The sequence below is a fragment of the Conger conger genome, chromosome 1 (genome assembly GCF_963514075.1).
Source record: "Conger conger chromosome 1, fConCon1.1, whole genome shotgun sequence".
NCBI classification, from domain to species: Eukaryota; Metazoa; Chordata; class Actinopteri; order Anguilliformes; family Congridae; genus Conger; species Conger conger.
Genome location: NC_083760.1, coordinates 73,588,274 through 73,603,738, shown reverse-complemented (window position 1 = coordinate 73,603,738; position 15,465 = coordinate 73,588,274). Strand labels below are relative to the sequence as shown.

Sequence of the window (15,465 nt, the reverse complement as noted above, 5' to 3'; positions counted from 1 at the left end):
ACCTGCAAGCTGTATGCAATCTGGCAAGGGAGACAGGTGTATTCACTTTCAAGCCAAGTCAGTTTGTTTCATGATGCTTTTGTGAAACCAAACTAACCTTGGGATATCAGAAAACTTGCCACTTTTGAAGCAAAATCATAACCATTGTAATATATGCAGATGTTTACAAGGATACACTTGATGCAAAAAAACCCCTGAAGAAACTACATTTTAAGTAGAGTAGCAGCACAAGAACGAAAATTGAAATAGCGAATCTGGCTGAAATTTTTTTTTTTTTACTGAAGTTTAGTTTCTACTATAAGGTGGAAAACAAACTCAATAATACTGCTCTTCCTTTCTATAGTAAAATGTATCAAAAACAAATAACTTTTGAAATATGTGCTGACACCAGTTGTGAAAAAAACAGAAGGACCATAGCGAGTTAATGCATCAAAACGTATTTGGCACACTTATGTGACAAGACCTATTTGACATATATGCTCTATAAATCCATCCTTGCCATGGATTTATGAACTGTGTTACCCATGTTCTACATAAATCTAATATAGTCGCATGGGTTATTGCATCAAAACAACATGAATTACTCTGCAACTGTACAAGATTGCATTGAAATGAGCATTGCATCTCGCTTTAAACTGTTTTAAAATGACCTCACATATTTTAAGTCGCAATACAATATTTATTGTTATTAATCAGTGCACTGTCACTATTTGCATTATAAAAATGTATCTTGCAGCTTCTTTTCCTTATTAGTCTTCTTTAGTTCTCCATCCTGCAGCATAACTACTATCCTAAAAAGATCTTTTAAAATTTCCATACATTCACATGTAGAATCCTCCTTCTTAATTGATCCTTCCTGAGATGTGAATACTATAAATGTGGACTAATAGTTCTAGGAGGCTATTTAGGCTAATTAGGTTAAAATCTACTGTTTGTACATATTTCTAAATAAAATCTGTTTTTATTTGGAAACATAAAACTTAATGGTAGTAAGATGAACCTGCATAAAAATGTATATCATCTACAGTACATGTTTAAGGTGACCTTTCCATAATGTTACATTTTAAGTGCAATTAACACAGGGGCCTTTTTAAATGTCAAAACAGGTCACGACTGAACTATGTATGCGGAGGATTAATATAAGCACATCAACCTGGACATAAGTCCACATCTGGACCAGCTAACACCCCACCTCAGATCCCTCCTGCATGTGAGTGCATGTGGCTAACATCTCTATGGCCTCTGGATTTCTTATCTTATCCAACCAGCTAATGTTTTCATTTAGGTAGAAATTATTTATCCTGAGAGTAAGTTTGCCCCAGATTTTTTCACAAACCAGCAGTTTACTCAAAAGGACCACATAATGGCTTGTTAAATGATATAGCCTACTAAATTATTTCTATATTATCACCAATATATTTCCAGGTGCCTTTTGCCAAATTGTCTACAAGGAGACATCGATCACTTGGATTCATGGAGCTAATTACAGAAAGCTGAATGCCTGGCATTCAGCAGCTGCTGCTGTGTTTGAAAGAAAACTTAAAAACTTTAATAATATTTTCTGTTGAATAAAAAATATTTGAAGCCATTATACATAAGCATTACATGACTGCAAATGACTGAGCATTTTTAGTGACTGTAAAAAGCAGTTTGGCTATCATTCTCCACCACATCCAAATGTCAAGGGTTTACAGAAAGGGCATCTGTTACAAAGCATAAGAGCACAAGAGTGTTGCAACAGTGTCCCCTAGTGATTCTACAGCATTCCATGACAATGTGTTTCTCAGACTCTTATTAAAGAGAACTAAAGGTCTATGGAAGATGCATTCTTTTATGCATAGCTTTTTATGAGCTGTCTATAACCGTGTATGTATTTTGCTTGGAATAACCATACAAATATGTCCATAAACTTATATTGACACTAATGTCTTTTGGAAATGACATGGATTATGGCTTTGGGTAGAATTTGTGATTTGGGCCAGATATGCAGTTTTGCATCACCATTCGAAGAAGATAAAGGGAAGATAAAAGCAGAATTTAAATGCATATGATCCCACAAATAATATTCTCTGTATCCTCTCACAATATATCCATTACATGACCATTAATAAACAACTATTGACATTCACTTCATCTTACCTTGTTCCATTAATTTCTTTGAATATTAGGTGCATACTGGCAAAATAAATGAGGTATGCTGTAGCTAATGCCAAAATAGAATGTGATGCATATCTGATTACATCTGCAGTCTGCATACTGTGCAGTTACAGATCTAAGTATAATCTAATTGATTTATTATTTAATTTACATGTTTTATGTAATAGAGATGCCAGGAATAGTGTAAACAACCAGCTCCATACAGTATGCACATTGTTCATCACAAGCATTCCTTGTGGCAGACTAGAATTATGTAGATACATAATTTCAGAGATTTAAATCTCTATCATATCATATCAAATCAAATCTCTATTATAACGTACATGTTTTATCTGGAATACACTTAAGTTAATTTAATTATTAGCATCATGACAATCACATTTTCTGAAATGTCACATATCTAATCAAATTAAAGGAAACAAAACTTGTCAATATAGACCTTCTTATGAGCAGGGTCGATGACTCAATATATCCTCTAACAGTATTAATCCAAGTCCAAGTCCAATTCTATGACTTTGTTTGTCATTCTTAGCCAATTCTCACTTTGGGACAATGGTTATACCATTAAAGAATAAGTCTAAATAGACAAGTAAAACCATTCACACAAACACAATCTTTTGTCAGGGCATATCCCCTAAATCTTTTCCCTTTTAATTTGCTACAAATATAAATGTATTAACATAATTCATGGCAGATAAAATAGCTGTCAAAGAGCAGTATTGCATTGCTGAATTAATATTTAAAAAAAGTATCTCCCTGTAATTGAATGGCCACCACTGTGAATAATCTCAGATCTAAATATTTATCAGATGGACAAAAAAAATAAAAAATCTGTATTGCTTGATGATTTCCAGGCATGCCACAGCATTGTCAGTATTTCAAAAGAAGAAGTTACATTTATCCAATCCTGTTTATTCATGGAAAACGAGGGTGTTTTTCCACAAGACCCAGCAGCTGCAAATGACTGGAATCAAGATTGGGTTGAATCATTCAGATTGTGATGTAATTATGGTTCCCATAGCACTTTTACAATGGACCTGGGCAGAAATGCACATTTCATCTCATAGTTTTTAAGCACATTACTTCTGATTTAAACAGGTTATTCGTCATGCCATATTGTAGCCCAATGATTGGATGCCAAAAAGCATGTTAAATAATGCAGTAAGGTACTCGCTCACAAAGAAACACAATTATCCACACTCAACCAACCAATATTTGCTAACAAAGGCTAAATTACATATATCTTATCAACGACCAGTTAGTTCAAATTATTTTTCTATCACTGATTTCTGTCTTCTGATTAAGCATGCAAAATAAATGAATGGACTGTGTGAATATTCTAAAAATTTTTGGATTTTAATTAACAATTGTGAATAGTTGTGTACTGAATTTCAACACAATATTGGATAGGACAATAATGACATTAATGTTACTGCTCTGTACTTTGATACCTGCCAGAAACATGCTTTGGCCCTTCTATTTTAGCCGTCGCATCCATTGTCCTGACAAAGAAATATCTCAAGAGGCAGAGGTGCCAAAAACAGGTGTCAGGCCACAGCAAGGAACAACATTCTGCCATAGGGTCAGTCAGTTGGCCATTTGGATTACACAGGATTGAAAGATTGCAGGTAAGTGAAAAACACTTTTTATGCCTACCTTTAGCTTTTATTTTTAATTTGAAGATGATATGGATAGATTCCAGTCTGCATGCGTGATATTCATTGTCCCAATCCACAGTTAAGTTTAAGACATTGTTTTGTTTTGAGACAATCACTATTACTAGTTTGGTAGTCAATTTTATACAGGCAAATGCTGAAAAGGGCTAGAACTGGAACTGAAACAGGAGTAGCTCCTAGTATGGGTGCAGGGCACCAATTTATATAGGTCTGTTGAACCAACAGATATTCAGAATTCATTGTTTCTGTGTCATACTGTAGAGTTTGTAGTCTTGTTTTGGGAGAATGTGTTAATGATCCCGTACCCCTGCCTGTTTTTTATGAAGCAAACAGGTGATAAATACTGTACACAGCATGTTATCCGGTTCTCCACTGTGCAGACTGTAACACGGAGCACAGTCGGAGCTAGACCTCATTGTAACATTGGCAGTTGGAGGACTACTTTTTTATACACCCAAAAATGTGGTGTTGCAGCTGCTTCTTCTTCTAAAAAGCCCCTCGATTGTTCTTAAATATGATAGAATGTTTGTCATTCACTGTCGTTTGTCTATGTGCATTACCATAGCGATCATAATGAAAACTCTAGCAGAGTCCAGTTTTTTTTACTTTTATCTTTGGATAAAAGCATCAGCCAAATGACATATATCTGCATCAGAAACCGACTGCAGCATCTTATTGACATTCACACTGATCTCTACCTCCCCCTCTATCACTTTGTCACTCGCTCCTTTCCAACCTTAGTTTAGCGCAGCGGTTAACCCAGCCAGAAATCGTGGAGGTTCCCAACCCCCTGAAGATGTACGGCCTGTACCTGGAAGCAGTGAATGACTACATCAACGAGTCATATGGGGAGGATGTATGGAGACTGATTGAGGCACGGGCCGAGATCCCACATCTTAAGTTTGTTCGGCACCAGATGTACAAGTACGTATCATTTCCTGCACTCAAAGCTCAATTCAACTGATTCTCTGAGAGGCATCTGATGGAATAAACTGAGCTGGTATGATAATCCCCTAAGTAATGGCACTGGAGCATTCTCTTGTCCAAGAAAATAGATTTCCTTTTTTATTTTATTTTGGAAATCATGAAAAGACAATGGTCTTTTTTGAGTACAGGAGTACTGGAAGTGGGCGACACCACTGAGGTAAAGACAGCATAGATGACTTAGCTCCATTTCCAAAACAAGTGTGCCAAAAAATTTAAGCAACAATTAGATCTCCATGGAAACAGGCTGTATTTCCTCAATCAGTGGGAGCAACAGCCACTGTCACTTAAGCAAAATGGAGGAGCAATTTACAAAACAGCCCCCTGAAGTTGAAAAGGGGGTCATCATCTGCAATTACTCCTCTGTTATAATAAGTTCCGTGCTGTCTCTAACAGCTTCTCTAGGCTGAGGTAGTGATGAGCCTCAGTTTTATAATGTTCCAGTGTATGACACAACATAGATTTGGAAGTGATTTGTGACAAGGGTAAAGTGAGGTTTCACAATCTACGCATTGGTTACACTAGCCTATCAAAGACTTCAATTTAAACCAATCGTGTTTTATAATGAAGAGCAAGATCATTGAATTATTTCATGAGTCCATGGTTGTGTATGGTAGATCACTCCAACCACAAAGCCCCATATTTTATTGTTAATAAGGTGTGAGAGCTGTATTCAGAGCCTGTCAGGAATAGGTCCTTAACAGAAACTCGCCCCCACCACAGTGACAATCTGATCCTGCGCTTGGCCAAGGCAGCTGGAGAGGTCCTGGGTAAGACCCATGATGAGCTGATGTATGCCTTTGGTGTCTACATGGTGAAGAGGATTGGCAATTATGGCTATGAAAGAATTTTAAAGGTGACCCAAGTTAATCTCTTTGGCCTTTGTGATCCACTGCATTGTTTTTGTTTTTTAATGTCCATCGAAATGATATATTACATCACACACAATGACAAATAATGATCTGTCATGTCTACTACAAATATGGGTTGGTGTGTTTGTCTTTTTTTATCTGTATCAGGTGCTTGGGCGAAATGTGCGAGACTTCATCAATGAGCTGGACAACCTGCACGAGTACTTTCGCTTCTCCTTCCCCAAAGTACAGCCACCCAGTTTTTGCGTGGAGGAGGAGTGTGAGACTAGCCTGACTCTGCACTACCGCAGCACCAGGAAGGGCTTCACCCAGTTTGTGAAAGGCAAGCAGTCATCTTAGCTGACCATGGTTGTCATTTAAAGTTCTTGAAAAATATCCTTATTCTTATGTCTTCTTGTGTCCATGTTCACTCCTCAGGACAGTTGTCTCAAGTTGGACGACAGTTTTACAACACAGACATTGAAGTGGAGATTCTGTCTAAGGAGGAAACTGAGAAGATGACATATGTGGTGAGTGAGGATAATCATCCCTTCTCTTCTGGCACCGCCTTATATGCAGTATATAAGGAATAAACCATGGCTTTGTTCTCTCGATGCCTGGGCTGAAAATGCTGCTACAGGCTGAAAGCCAAGTGCCATTGCCCACTCCAGAAGTGCCTGTATATCCAGAGACGGGTGCCTGTCCAGAGATGGGTTGGAATTGTTTATTCTGCTCATGTCATGACTGCTTACCATAAAATGCAAATGCACAAACAATTGTAATTGTTCTGTGCATTCTACACAAAACTATTGCTAAAAGCATGTTATCTCACCTCAAGATTAGCTGAAACTATCAAGAGTAACATAAAAATAGATCCACTCTTGCAATCATAGAAAGGTGAATACTTTCTGCTTTTACAAACTCCCGCATGGAAACTGAATCCTCTATATTGACATATAGTATGCATATCCATATGGAATTTGCTTTAGCATGGATTTAAGGAACGGTAGAAACATTAATCCCAAATAATAACTTAATCCTGCTATACATTGAATGACACACTTTTAATCAATAACAATTTCTAAGATGGGAACTCGCCAACTGTGTGGGCAAGCAGAAGTTTCCAAAGTGTACCAGTATTTTTGGGGAGAGTGTCCATGTCTTCTTCATTGTCCGGCAGTGCGAGCAAAAGGAGTTCCTATATTGAAGGTTACATTTTCATTTAGAATTTAGACCATTGAAAGAACCAGAACAGTTAATAGTGCACAGGTGATTACATCGCCAGTGAACCCCCCTTTTGCTACAGGTCTACAAGATGAATTTTGACAACGCCGCTTTTAAGCACCGCATGCCCCAGCAGAAGACCGCTCCAGGGTACGAGAAGCTGCCCATGAAACGAGGCATCTTTTTTGACATGTTCCCCTTCAGCGTCATATTCCGCCGGGACATGACCATGTATCGCATTGGGGACGGTCTCAAGGAGGTCTTCTCAGACTTGCAAGGGAAGAAGGTCAATGAAGAGTTCACCCTAGTGCGCCCCATGCTGGAGTTCAGCTGGGATAACGTGAGTACAGGCGGCACTCACAATAAACAATACAATATTCATTTTTTTAACAAACCTTACTCTTCTATTTAGAATTGTAACACAACTTTTCTGCATTGGCTTGGCACAATAATCAAGATACAGAGTGTGACTTTCTTTTCAAGTTGCTTATGTCTCGAAACCAAATAGTCCAACCGCTCCCTCATTATATAATCAGACAAAATCATGTGATTTCATTATGATATGTGATACGTAAATATGTATGTGCTTCTTGCTATGCAATACTGCCATATTGCTGAAATTTAAATACAATAGTAAGAAAACAAATCTTTATTTTTCAGGATTACATAACCCCATTTATGCAGGACAGCAGTGTATATACTTTAGGTTTTTGATGTTACACGGCCCATAATGTATCAAAGCAGTTGATTATAATTGGCTAATTTCAACTGGCTCCTGGCATCTAAATTTGTTGCTAATTTTAATGTGAGTATAAAAATGAGTATATCCTGCTGCTCACCAGGGCAAGTGTTGGCCACCACTAATCTATAATATCTAGATTTTGAACAGGTATTCCTCTCAATTGCCCACAATTTCATTTTGTATCTCGGGGTAACCCAGCAGCAAAGTATTTACTCTCTCCTATTTCCTCAGATCTACACCCACCTGAACAATGTATTTGAGTTGCTGTCAAAGGCTGTTGTGGAGAGCAAGCAAAAGGTGAACATCCCTAAACTGAGCAAAGAGGAGCCAGAGGAAAAGGAAGAGAGTGAGAAACCCAAGGAGGAGAGAGGTACATCCATAGCACAGCACAGATTTACCATGATAAGAACAGACACTATCATCAATTAATTAAATGAATACTATGTGCATTATACATTATGCTATTTAAAATAAAGAACAATAAAGAAACCAGCCATTGTAAATGATAGAATGGCATGAATATGTTGCAATCATTTAATTTAGGTACCTTTTACCAATTTCAGTAAAATATCAGTAAAAACAACTATCATGTAACATCAGCTACCATTCATTGACCTTTCTTATTGTTGGACGCATACAGAGATCAAGGCGATAGAGGAGATGAAGGGGACAGACCAGGAGTACAGCAGTGCTCTGACACAGTACAACAGCTCTGCCAACTCTGGAGGAGAAGACATCGAACTGCTGGCCTTTCAGACCGTCACAGGTCAAACTTCCCCACACAGGATCATTCTTTTCTGCCTGCAGTAATTTATATTGTATATTGCTCAAACTGCATATAAACATTTTGATTCACTGCCTGGGCTACAGAAAACAAAATATGACGAGGTGGCAAGAAGAAGATAGACAGTTGCTGACAAGCGCAGTCGTGAAACTGTATCGTACAATTTTGCTTTGATCAAGCCTCTGACATTAAAAAATTGCATTGCATTGTGCAAGGAAAACATCACATTAATGTGAACAACAGTGTCAGATCTGAATAACAACAGTCCCCGGACCGCAACATTAAGATGTTTCTGGGAGAACTGAATCTTATCCTGTCTCATTATAAGACACCATCTCTGTCTATCCCATCAACATTTCTCTTGGCTTTCATTAGAATAAATGTGCACAGACATATGCTAAGCAATCAGCAGATATTAAAAAGCCTTGCACAAATGGGGAAATAACTGCCATATAAATGGAAACAAACTTATCAATACAGTCAATGTAGATATTTTATGGATACTCAGATACATGTGACCATCCCTTGTCAGATACATTTGACCATCCTACTGCGAAAGGATTAAGTAATGTTCCTTGGTTTTTATATTGATCTTTCGGTTGTAAATGTGCAGTTCTTCTCTCCTACCCCCAGGAAAGTGCAGTGAGACAATATTTGAGGACATGCGAGAGCCACCTAAGAAGCCTCTTCACCTGAAAGGCCAAATGAAGTACGTCCCACAGTGGGACTCCCTCATCTTCCTCGGGACACCAATGTAAGGTTCACTTGGGATAACAGCCCGTTGTGGAAAAACAGGTGTGCCAGATAATGTAAAAACACACTTACAACCACCTACACCCATTCCTTTGCTTGGGTTGGTACTGTAAATGATAATTTACCTATACACATAATGCCTGGATGAATCAAATCTGATTTGTCTTTTCAATTCTTTTCAGCATTGAAACAGTAGAGGATATGATCAAAATGGGCGTGTATGTCAATGACCTGAATCTCCACGATTCCAGCAGAGAGCTAATTTTAGCAGGAACTCAGCAATCAGCAGAACTGCAACTAGCTCTTGACCAGGTATTTTTCAGTGTGAAACATAATGTACTTCCACGCAGGCTTGTGCAGATTAAGGTTGGCAGAGGCCTCACACACAGCTGCAGACACATTAGCATACTCAACTTCAACAGCTAACTTGGTGGCCATCTAGCAATTAGCTGCAAGTCTTTTTGGCTAATGTTATATCGGTAACATTGCTGAGCTTACTAGCTGGTTAAAGCCAGTTCCAAAAGCATATTACCTATGGAAAATGTCTTGCAGCAACCTAAGTAAAAAAGTAATTGCTAAGAAAACTAATTTGTTACTCATTCTTGCGATGGTTCAAATTAGTTTTTCATTGGCAGTTTATCTTAGGATGCTGCTAGAACTCTCCCAGCAGTTACCATGGTAAAGGATACTTTTATTCAACTTTCAGACTGGTAGTCTGCTGTGAGGTAAGTGTTCCACCGAGGTTAAGTCACTGAGGCAATTTTTAAAATGTGTTTCTGGGTGACCCCCTAACATCTCACAATGACCCCCTAAATACTAAACACAGTATGGGGGCAATTCTAAATGAATCATGGATTCATGGATAAAAACTGCAGTGGATAATCATGCAAAACCATCACATAGTCAGTAACATAGTATTTACATGCTTATACACAAACCTCCACCTGATGGTAAGGTAAGGCTGCAACATACATGATGCATGCATGCATAAGCAGAGAGCCAGACATGCACACATCAAGTGAGGAGACAGGGGCCTGACCTCTCGGCTTGTATCTCTCACCCAAGGAGCAACAGAAATACGCCCAGCTGCAGGAGATTATCAAGAAGCTGGATGAGGAGAAGAAGAGGGGAGACTCGCTGTTGTATGCCATGATCCCCAAGGCTGTGGCTGACCGCCTGAGGAAGGGCATCACAGCCCTGGAGACTTGCCAGGTACAAACAGATCACTTTTAACCATTTCACCAATTCACTCTGCTCCTCTAAAGACTCAGTGGCCCCACAAAATGGAATATAAAGATGTTACATTAAGATTTCTTATAACTGACACACACAGGTTATTGTATATATGGTGGCACATATACAGTATGTATATGGAACATAGAAAATATATATTTATTTTAATATTCTTCTCATATTGCTCTGACATATTGATCGTTTTTATAATTTCCAAAGAGGTGCAATATAATGCAGTACTTAAAGGTACAATAGGTAATTTCGGAGTCCTAACGGTCAAGATAGGAATTGCAACAACAAACCTCAAACCACCACAATGTACATGCTTCCCACAGTCTATGAATATAACGCGTAATTTAAAGCCTTATTATACAGTTCAGTGTTCTCCTGCACTGTTTTGGAAAGCCGACTGTGAAAAACTCAACAGAGCGTTTATAAAAATATTTATATTTTTTGTCTTTTAGAAGTTTTCACTTTAGCTAACCAACTATATTGTGAGCAAGCAAGTTGTTTGGCTACTTAACTAGCTGGCTATATAACTAAAATATGATAGTCTACCACAAATGCAACTGTAAATTACAGTTTGAGAGAAATAAAGGTTTAGCTAAACACGGATGATTGAACATGTAAGAGATAAAAGGAATGTGTAGCTGCCCAAATTGTACTCCAGACAAGCGATCACTGAAACTCTGTATACTATTGGTCATCTAGTTATAAAACAATACCTGTTTGCTATCAGTAACAACAAGCAAATTAGCTATTACTAGTTAGCTTCCTGAATTTACAGATATCCACCTGAAGCACAACGCTTGTGCAATCGCTACTATGTTTGTATTGCCTATATTATATCGTATATTATATATTGCCTTATATATAGTATATAAGTGGATATTTGTAAATTTGTCAAGCTAACTATAGCTAATTTGCTTGTTGCTACTGATAACAAACTGGTATTGTTTTATAACTAGATATGCAGTCTTCGCTTGGATAATAAGCAATAGTATACAGAGTTTCAGTGATCGCTTATTTGGAGTGCAATTTTGGCAGCTACACGAACAATCAGAATATGCCATTGGCTGTGTCAGTTAGAACCAATTTTTCAACCAATGAGCTTTTTGTACAGCAGTACAATGTTTTGATACAGAGTGACGGCCCGACAAATGTACACTTTGAACCCTGAATTTATACTATAAACTATAAACACAGGCAGAGGGGGAGTGAACATGTCAGTGAGCCTTTTTCAATGATAGGAAGGGATTTATAATGGTCTTGTAACAATGTGTTAACACAAAATCTTACCTATTGTACCTTTAAGTACATTTGAACTTGTTTAAGTGCAAAGTTGTGTATATATAAATGTTATTTTACTTTGTGGATGTGCCCTAATTTAAAATCGTATAATGCCTTTCTCTCATTGGTTGCAGGTTTTCCCGGATGTGACCATCCTTTTCAGTGATGTGGTGAAGTTCAACGAGATCTGTATCCACATTACACCCATGCAGGTGGTGGACATGCTGAATGAGATCTACATTGTGTTCGATACACTCAGCGAGAAACACAATGTTTACAAGGTGACAGGGCCAAAGCGGGGGATACTGGGAATGTGATCCTTTCCTCTATGACATCTAATGTAAGATGATAATTATGGCTACATTCCACAGCCTGCAAAATTTTCCAAAAGTGAATCTTTGCCAAGAGTGTAATAACACACATTTGTGCCGATTCAAATGTATCTCACTTCCAAAGTGCCACCATATACAAGTGGTTGTATTTTGGTGTGAACGGGAAGTTTAGGTTGAATGCCTTCTCATAATATAACGATTCCAGGTGGAGACCATCAGAGATGCTTACATGGTGGTAGCAGGGGTGCCCAACAAGACCACCTTCCATGCCCACCATATCTGTGACATGGCCCTGGATATGCTGAGCTCCATTGATCATCTCAAAGACCCCTCCACTGGAGACAATATCCAGATACGTGTGGGTAAGTCCATTATCAAAGATCTTTGACTTAAAACAAAGGTATACTGTGCAACTCTTTTTTTATTGTGCCCACAGGCTGGTGAAGTGGGTGTGCAAAATGATCAGAGGTTTATAAAGAGTCTATTCTAAATGCACATAATTAAAATGCTAATTTAGCAAGATAGCAACCTTTTATTGTATTGGGAATTTTGAATTGGAGTAATGTTGAATCTATTGGGTGAGAAAGGAACTCATAACTTTTGAATTACTCAATAAGGTGTCTCAGCATGAGTTAACTTACCCCTTGTGTTGCATGCTGCAGGGATCCACTCCGGCATGGTGGTGGCTGGGGTGGTGGGGCTTAAGATGCCTCGCTACTGCCTGTTTGGGGACACGGTCAACACTGCTTCCCGCATGGAAAGCAATGGGGTGGTGAGTTGGAGCCATGTGTTGGGCAAGAACTTGTGCAATGATTTCTCCATGAGGGCAATGAGTTGGTGCAAAATCTTTCCAGGAAGCTGCTTAAATTTTTTTTTCTGATGTTTGCTGATGCGTGCAGGGAATGCAGATCCACATTAGCCAGACTACAAAGGATCACCTGGAGCATGAACCCTACATCATTGAGGAGAGAGGAAAGATCTTTGTTAAGGTAAGATACCCCTGATGTAACATCCTGATATGCCAGCTTGACCAGCCTGAAGATTGAGCTGGTCAAGCTATATGGCCAACCTAGTCATTAAACTGGTCTAGCTGGGTATGAGCTGGTCAACCAGCTAGTGCTGGCAGCTTGTTTGAGCTGGTAGCTGGTCAACCAACAATCATCTGTTTCAAAACATGGGGCTACCTGTAGCCTAGTAGCTAAGGTTCATGACTGGGACCCGGAAGGTTGATGGCTCAAGCACAGCTGTTGGGCCCTTGAGCAAAGCCCTTAACCCTGTATTACTCCAGGGGGCATTGTCCCTGCTTAGTCTAATTAACTGTAAGTCACCTTGGATAAAAGTGTCAGCTAACTAAAAAATTTATATTACTATTAATACATAGCTTGAGCTGGTCAAATCATGTAAAGCTCGGAGCCGGTTTGAACTGGTCAACTGGCTAAACCACGTCGAGCTGGGAGCTTGTCTGAACCGGTCGACCAGCTACAAGCTATTTAAAAACCTAGCTTGAGCTTTTTTCACCAGTTTTTTCACTGCAAAACTCTTCACTGCCTTTAGTTTGCATCCTCTGACAAACCTAGTACTACTCTAGCGCATAAAGACATTTACATCTATATTCACATGACCAACTGACAACAGCGTGCATATACAATATTTACACTGTTGACATTGTTAGGACTATGTATGTGACCTTGTATCCTCTTTCCATCCTTACCCCCAGGGAAAGGGTTACATGAAGACATACTGGCTCAAGGGGAAGAAGGATCTCTCATTTAAAACCCCAGCAGAGCTGCGATACAGCAGTGAGCAGAAAGATTCAGAGGACAGGAGCTCCAATAGGTGAGTTCTGTAACAAGACATGGTGACCTTATTGTTCCAGCATGGACAGCATATCAAAAATCTGGCATAAATGTCTGTCATAAAAACCACAGGATATTCTTGTTTTCCTCCTGTTACTGTGCTAAGGCGCTGTGCTACTGCCACAGCTTTCAGCTGTTTAGTTCACATTTTCTTTGTCATTTCCTGATTTGCAGCTCCAACTGTAACGATGCCAAACGCTCCACCTCAAATCTCAACATACCAAATGAGGAGCAGGCGGAGGGGAAGCCCACCCCACCTGACCTGCCACCCGATACCCTCCCACCTTTGGAGGGTACAGCAGAGGCCCCCACTTCCTCCATTGAGCCCCAAGATAAAGAGAAGACCAAAAAGACTAAGAACAACAAAGGGGCGAAGCCTGAATCCAGCTCAGGGAATGCGGAGGAGAGGCCTCCTTCTCCTGGAGCCTCTGAGAATGTAGGTCCAAAACTCTATAACAAAAAGCACAACTATAGGCACCAGTACACTCGGTTACCAACTACCCATCCCATGCACAGCACTACCTGCATTGTTCTGTGAGAACAACAGTGGTGCAATATCCCCCCCCCCCGATAATGAACTGGCCTGTATGTACTACAAATGATCCACTGTTATTAACAAAACATATTGAGCAGTCAGTAAGACTGTTTCATGAGGATGTCTTCATAGTAATTATCTTAAGCATAAATAATTCATTACACATGTAATGACACTTGTTTGTAAACATTTTTGTTCATAAGAATTATATGTACAGTCACAAATATTTCATAAAGAAGTAAATTGCATATACTCTTGAGTCATTATATTTGTATGTATATTTATGCTCTTAATGTATTTTATCCAAAGTGAAATCAAAGGGACCTAAAATAATTAAATTCAATTAAATTCAATATGAAATTAAAATCCCCTAAAACAGGGTGATTATGTATAAAAACAGATATCATTCCCACAGGGATCACCCAATATGGATGCAGATACCTTCACATTAAAGGTGACAGTCTCATTTCAAAACCAACAACTTGTATTTATATTGCTGTACTTGGCTGTTTAGGCCTTAATATTGAGACAATATGGCATTAAATTGCATTTTATTTGGCAGCCATTTCAATCCAAAGCGATGTACAGTAAGTACACACTCACCAAGCACTTTATTAGGAACATTACACCTATTCATTAATGCGATTATCAAATCAGCCAATTGTGTGGCAACAGTTCAATGCATACAATCATGTAGATACGGGTCAGCAGCTTCAGTTAATGTTCACATGTGATCTAAAAATGTGATCTAAGTGACCGTGGAAAAATTGGTGGTTTCATTCCAGTCATTCCATTTTCACGCACACTAGTCTCTAGAGTTTGCAAAGAAATCCAGTGAGCAGCAGTTCTGCAGACAGAAACGCCTTGTTAATGAGAGACATCAGAGGAAAATGGCCAGACCGGTCAAAGCTGACAGGAAGGTAACAGTAACGCAAATAACCACACATTACAACAGTGGTATGTAGAAGAGCATCTCTGAACACACAACACATCATAACTCAAAGTGCAAAGTCTAATAAATACCTAATAAAGTGCTTACTGGGTGTAT

At 38.8% G+C, this 15,465-nt stretch overlaps 1 protein-coding gene across 1 annotated transcript; it reads left to right on the top strand.

Moving 5' to 3' along the window:
* Positions 1 to 3,725: 3,725 nt before the first annotated feature.
* LOC133132054 (soluble guanylate cyclase 88E-like) lies at positions 3,726 to 14,420 on the top strand. Its single transcript, XM_061247246.1, has 17 exons — positions 3,726 to 3,785; positions 4,575 to 4,757; positions 5,541 to 5,673; positions 5,837 to 6,011; positions 6,107 to 6,198; positions 6,975 to 7,232; positions 7,866 to 8,004; positions 8,275 to 8,400; positions 9,052 to 9,172; positions 9,354 to 9,483; positions 10,237 to 10,383; positions 11,829 to 11,975; positions 12,232 to 12,388; positions 12,689 to 12,798; positions 12,926 to 13,015; positions 13,744 to 13,862; positions 14,057 to 14,420. Exons 2-17 carry the CDS (start codon positions 4,630 to 4,632, stop codon positions 14,418 to 14,420), a joined length of 2,436 nt encoding a protein of 811 aa, XP_061103230.1. The 5' UTR covers positions 3,726 to 3,785; positions 4,575 to 4,629.
* The last annotated feature ends 1,045 nt before the right edge of the window (positions 14,421 to 15,465 follow it).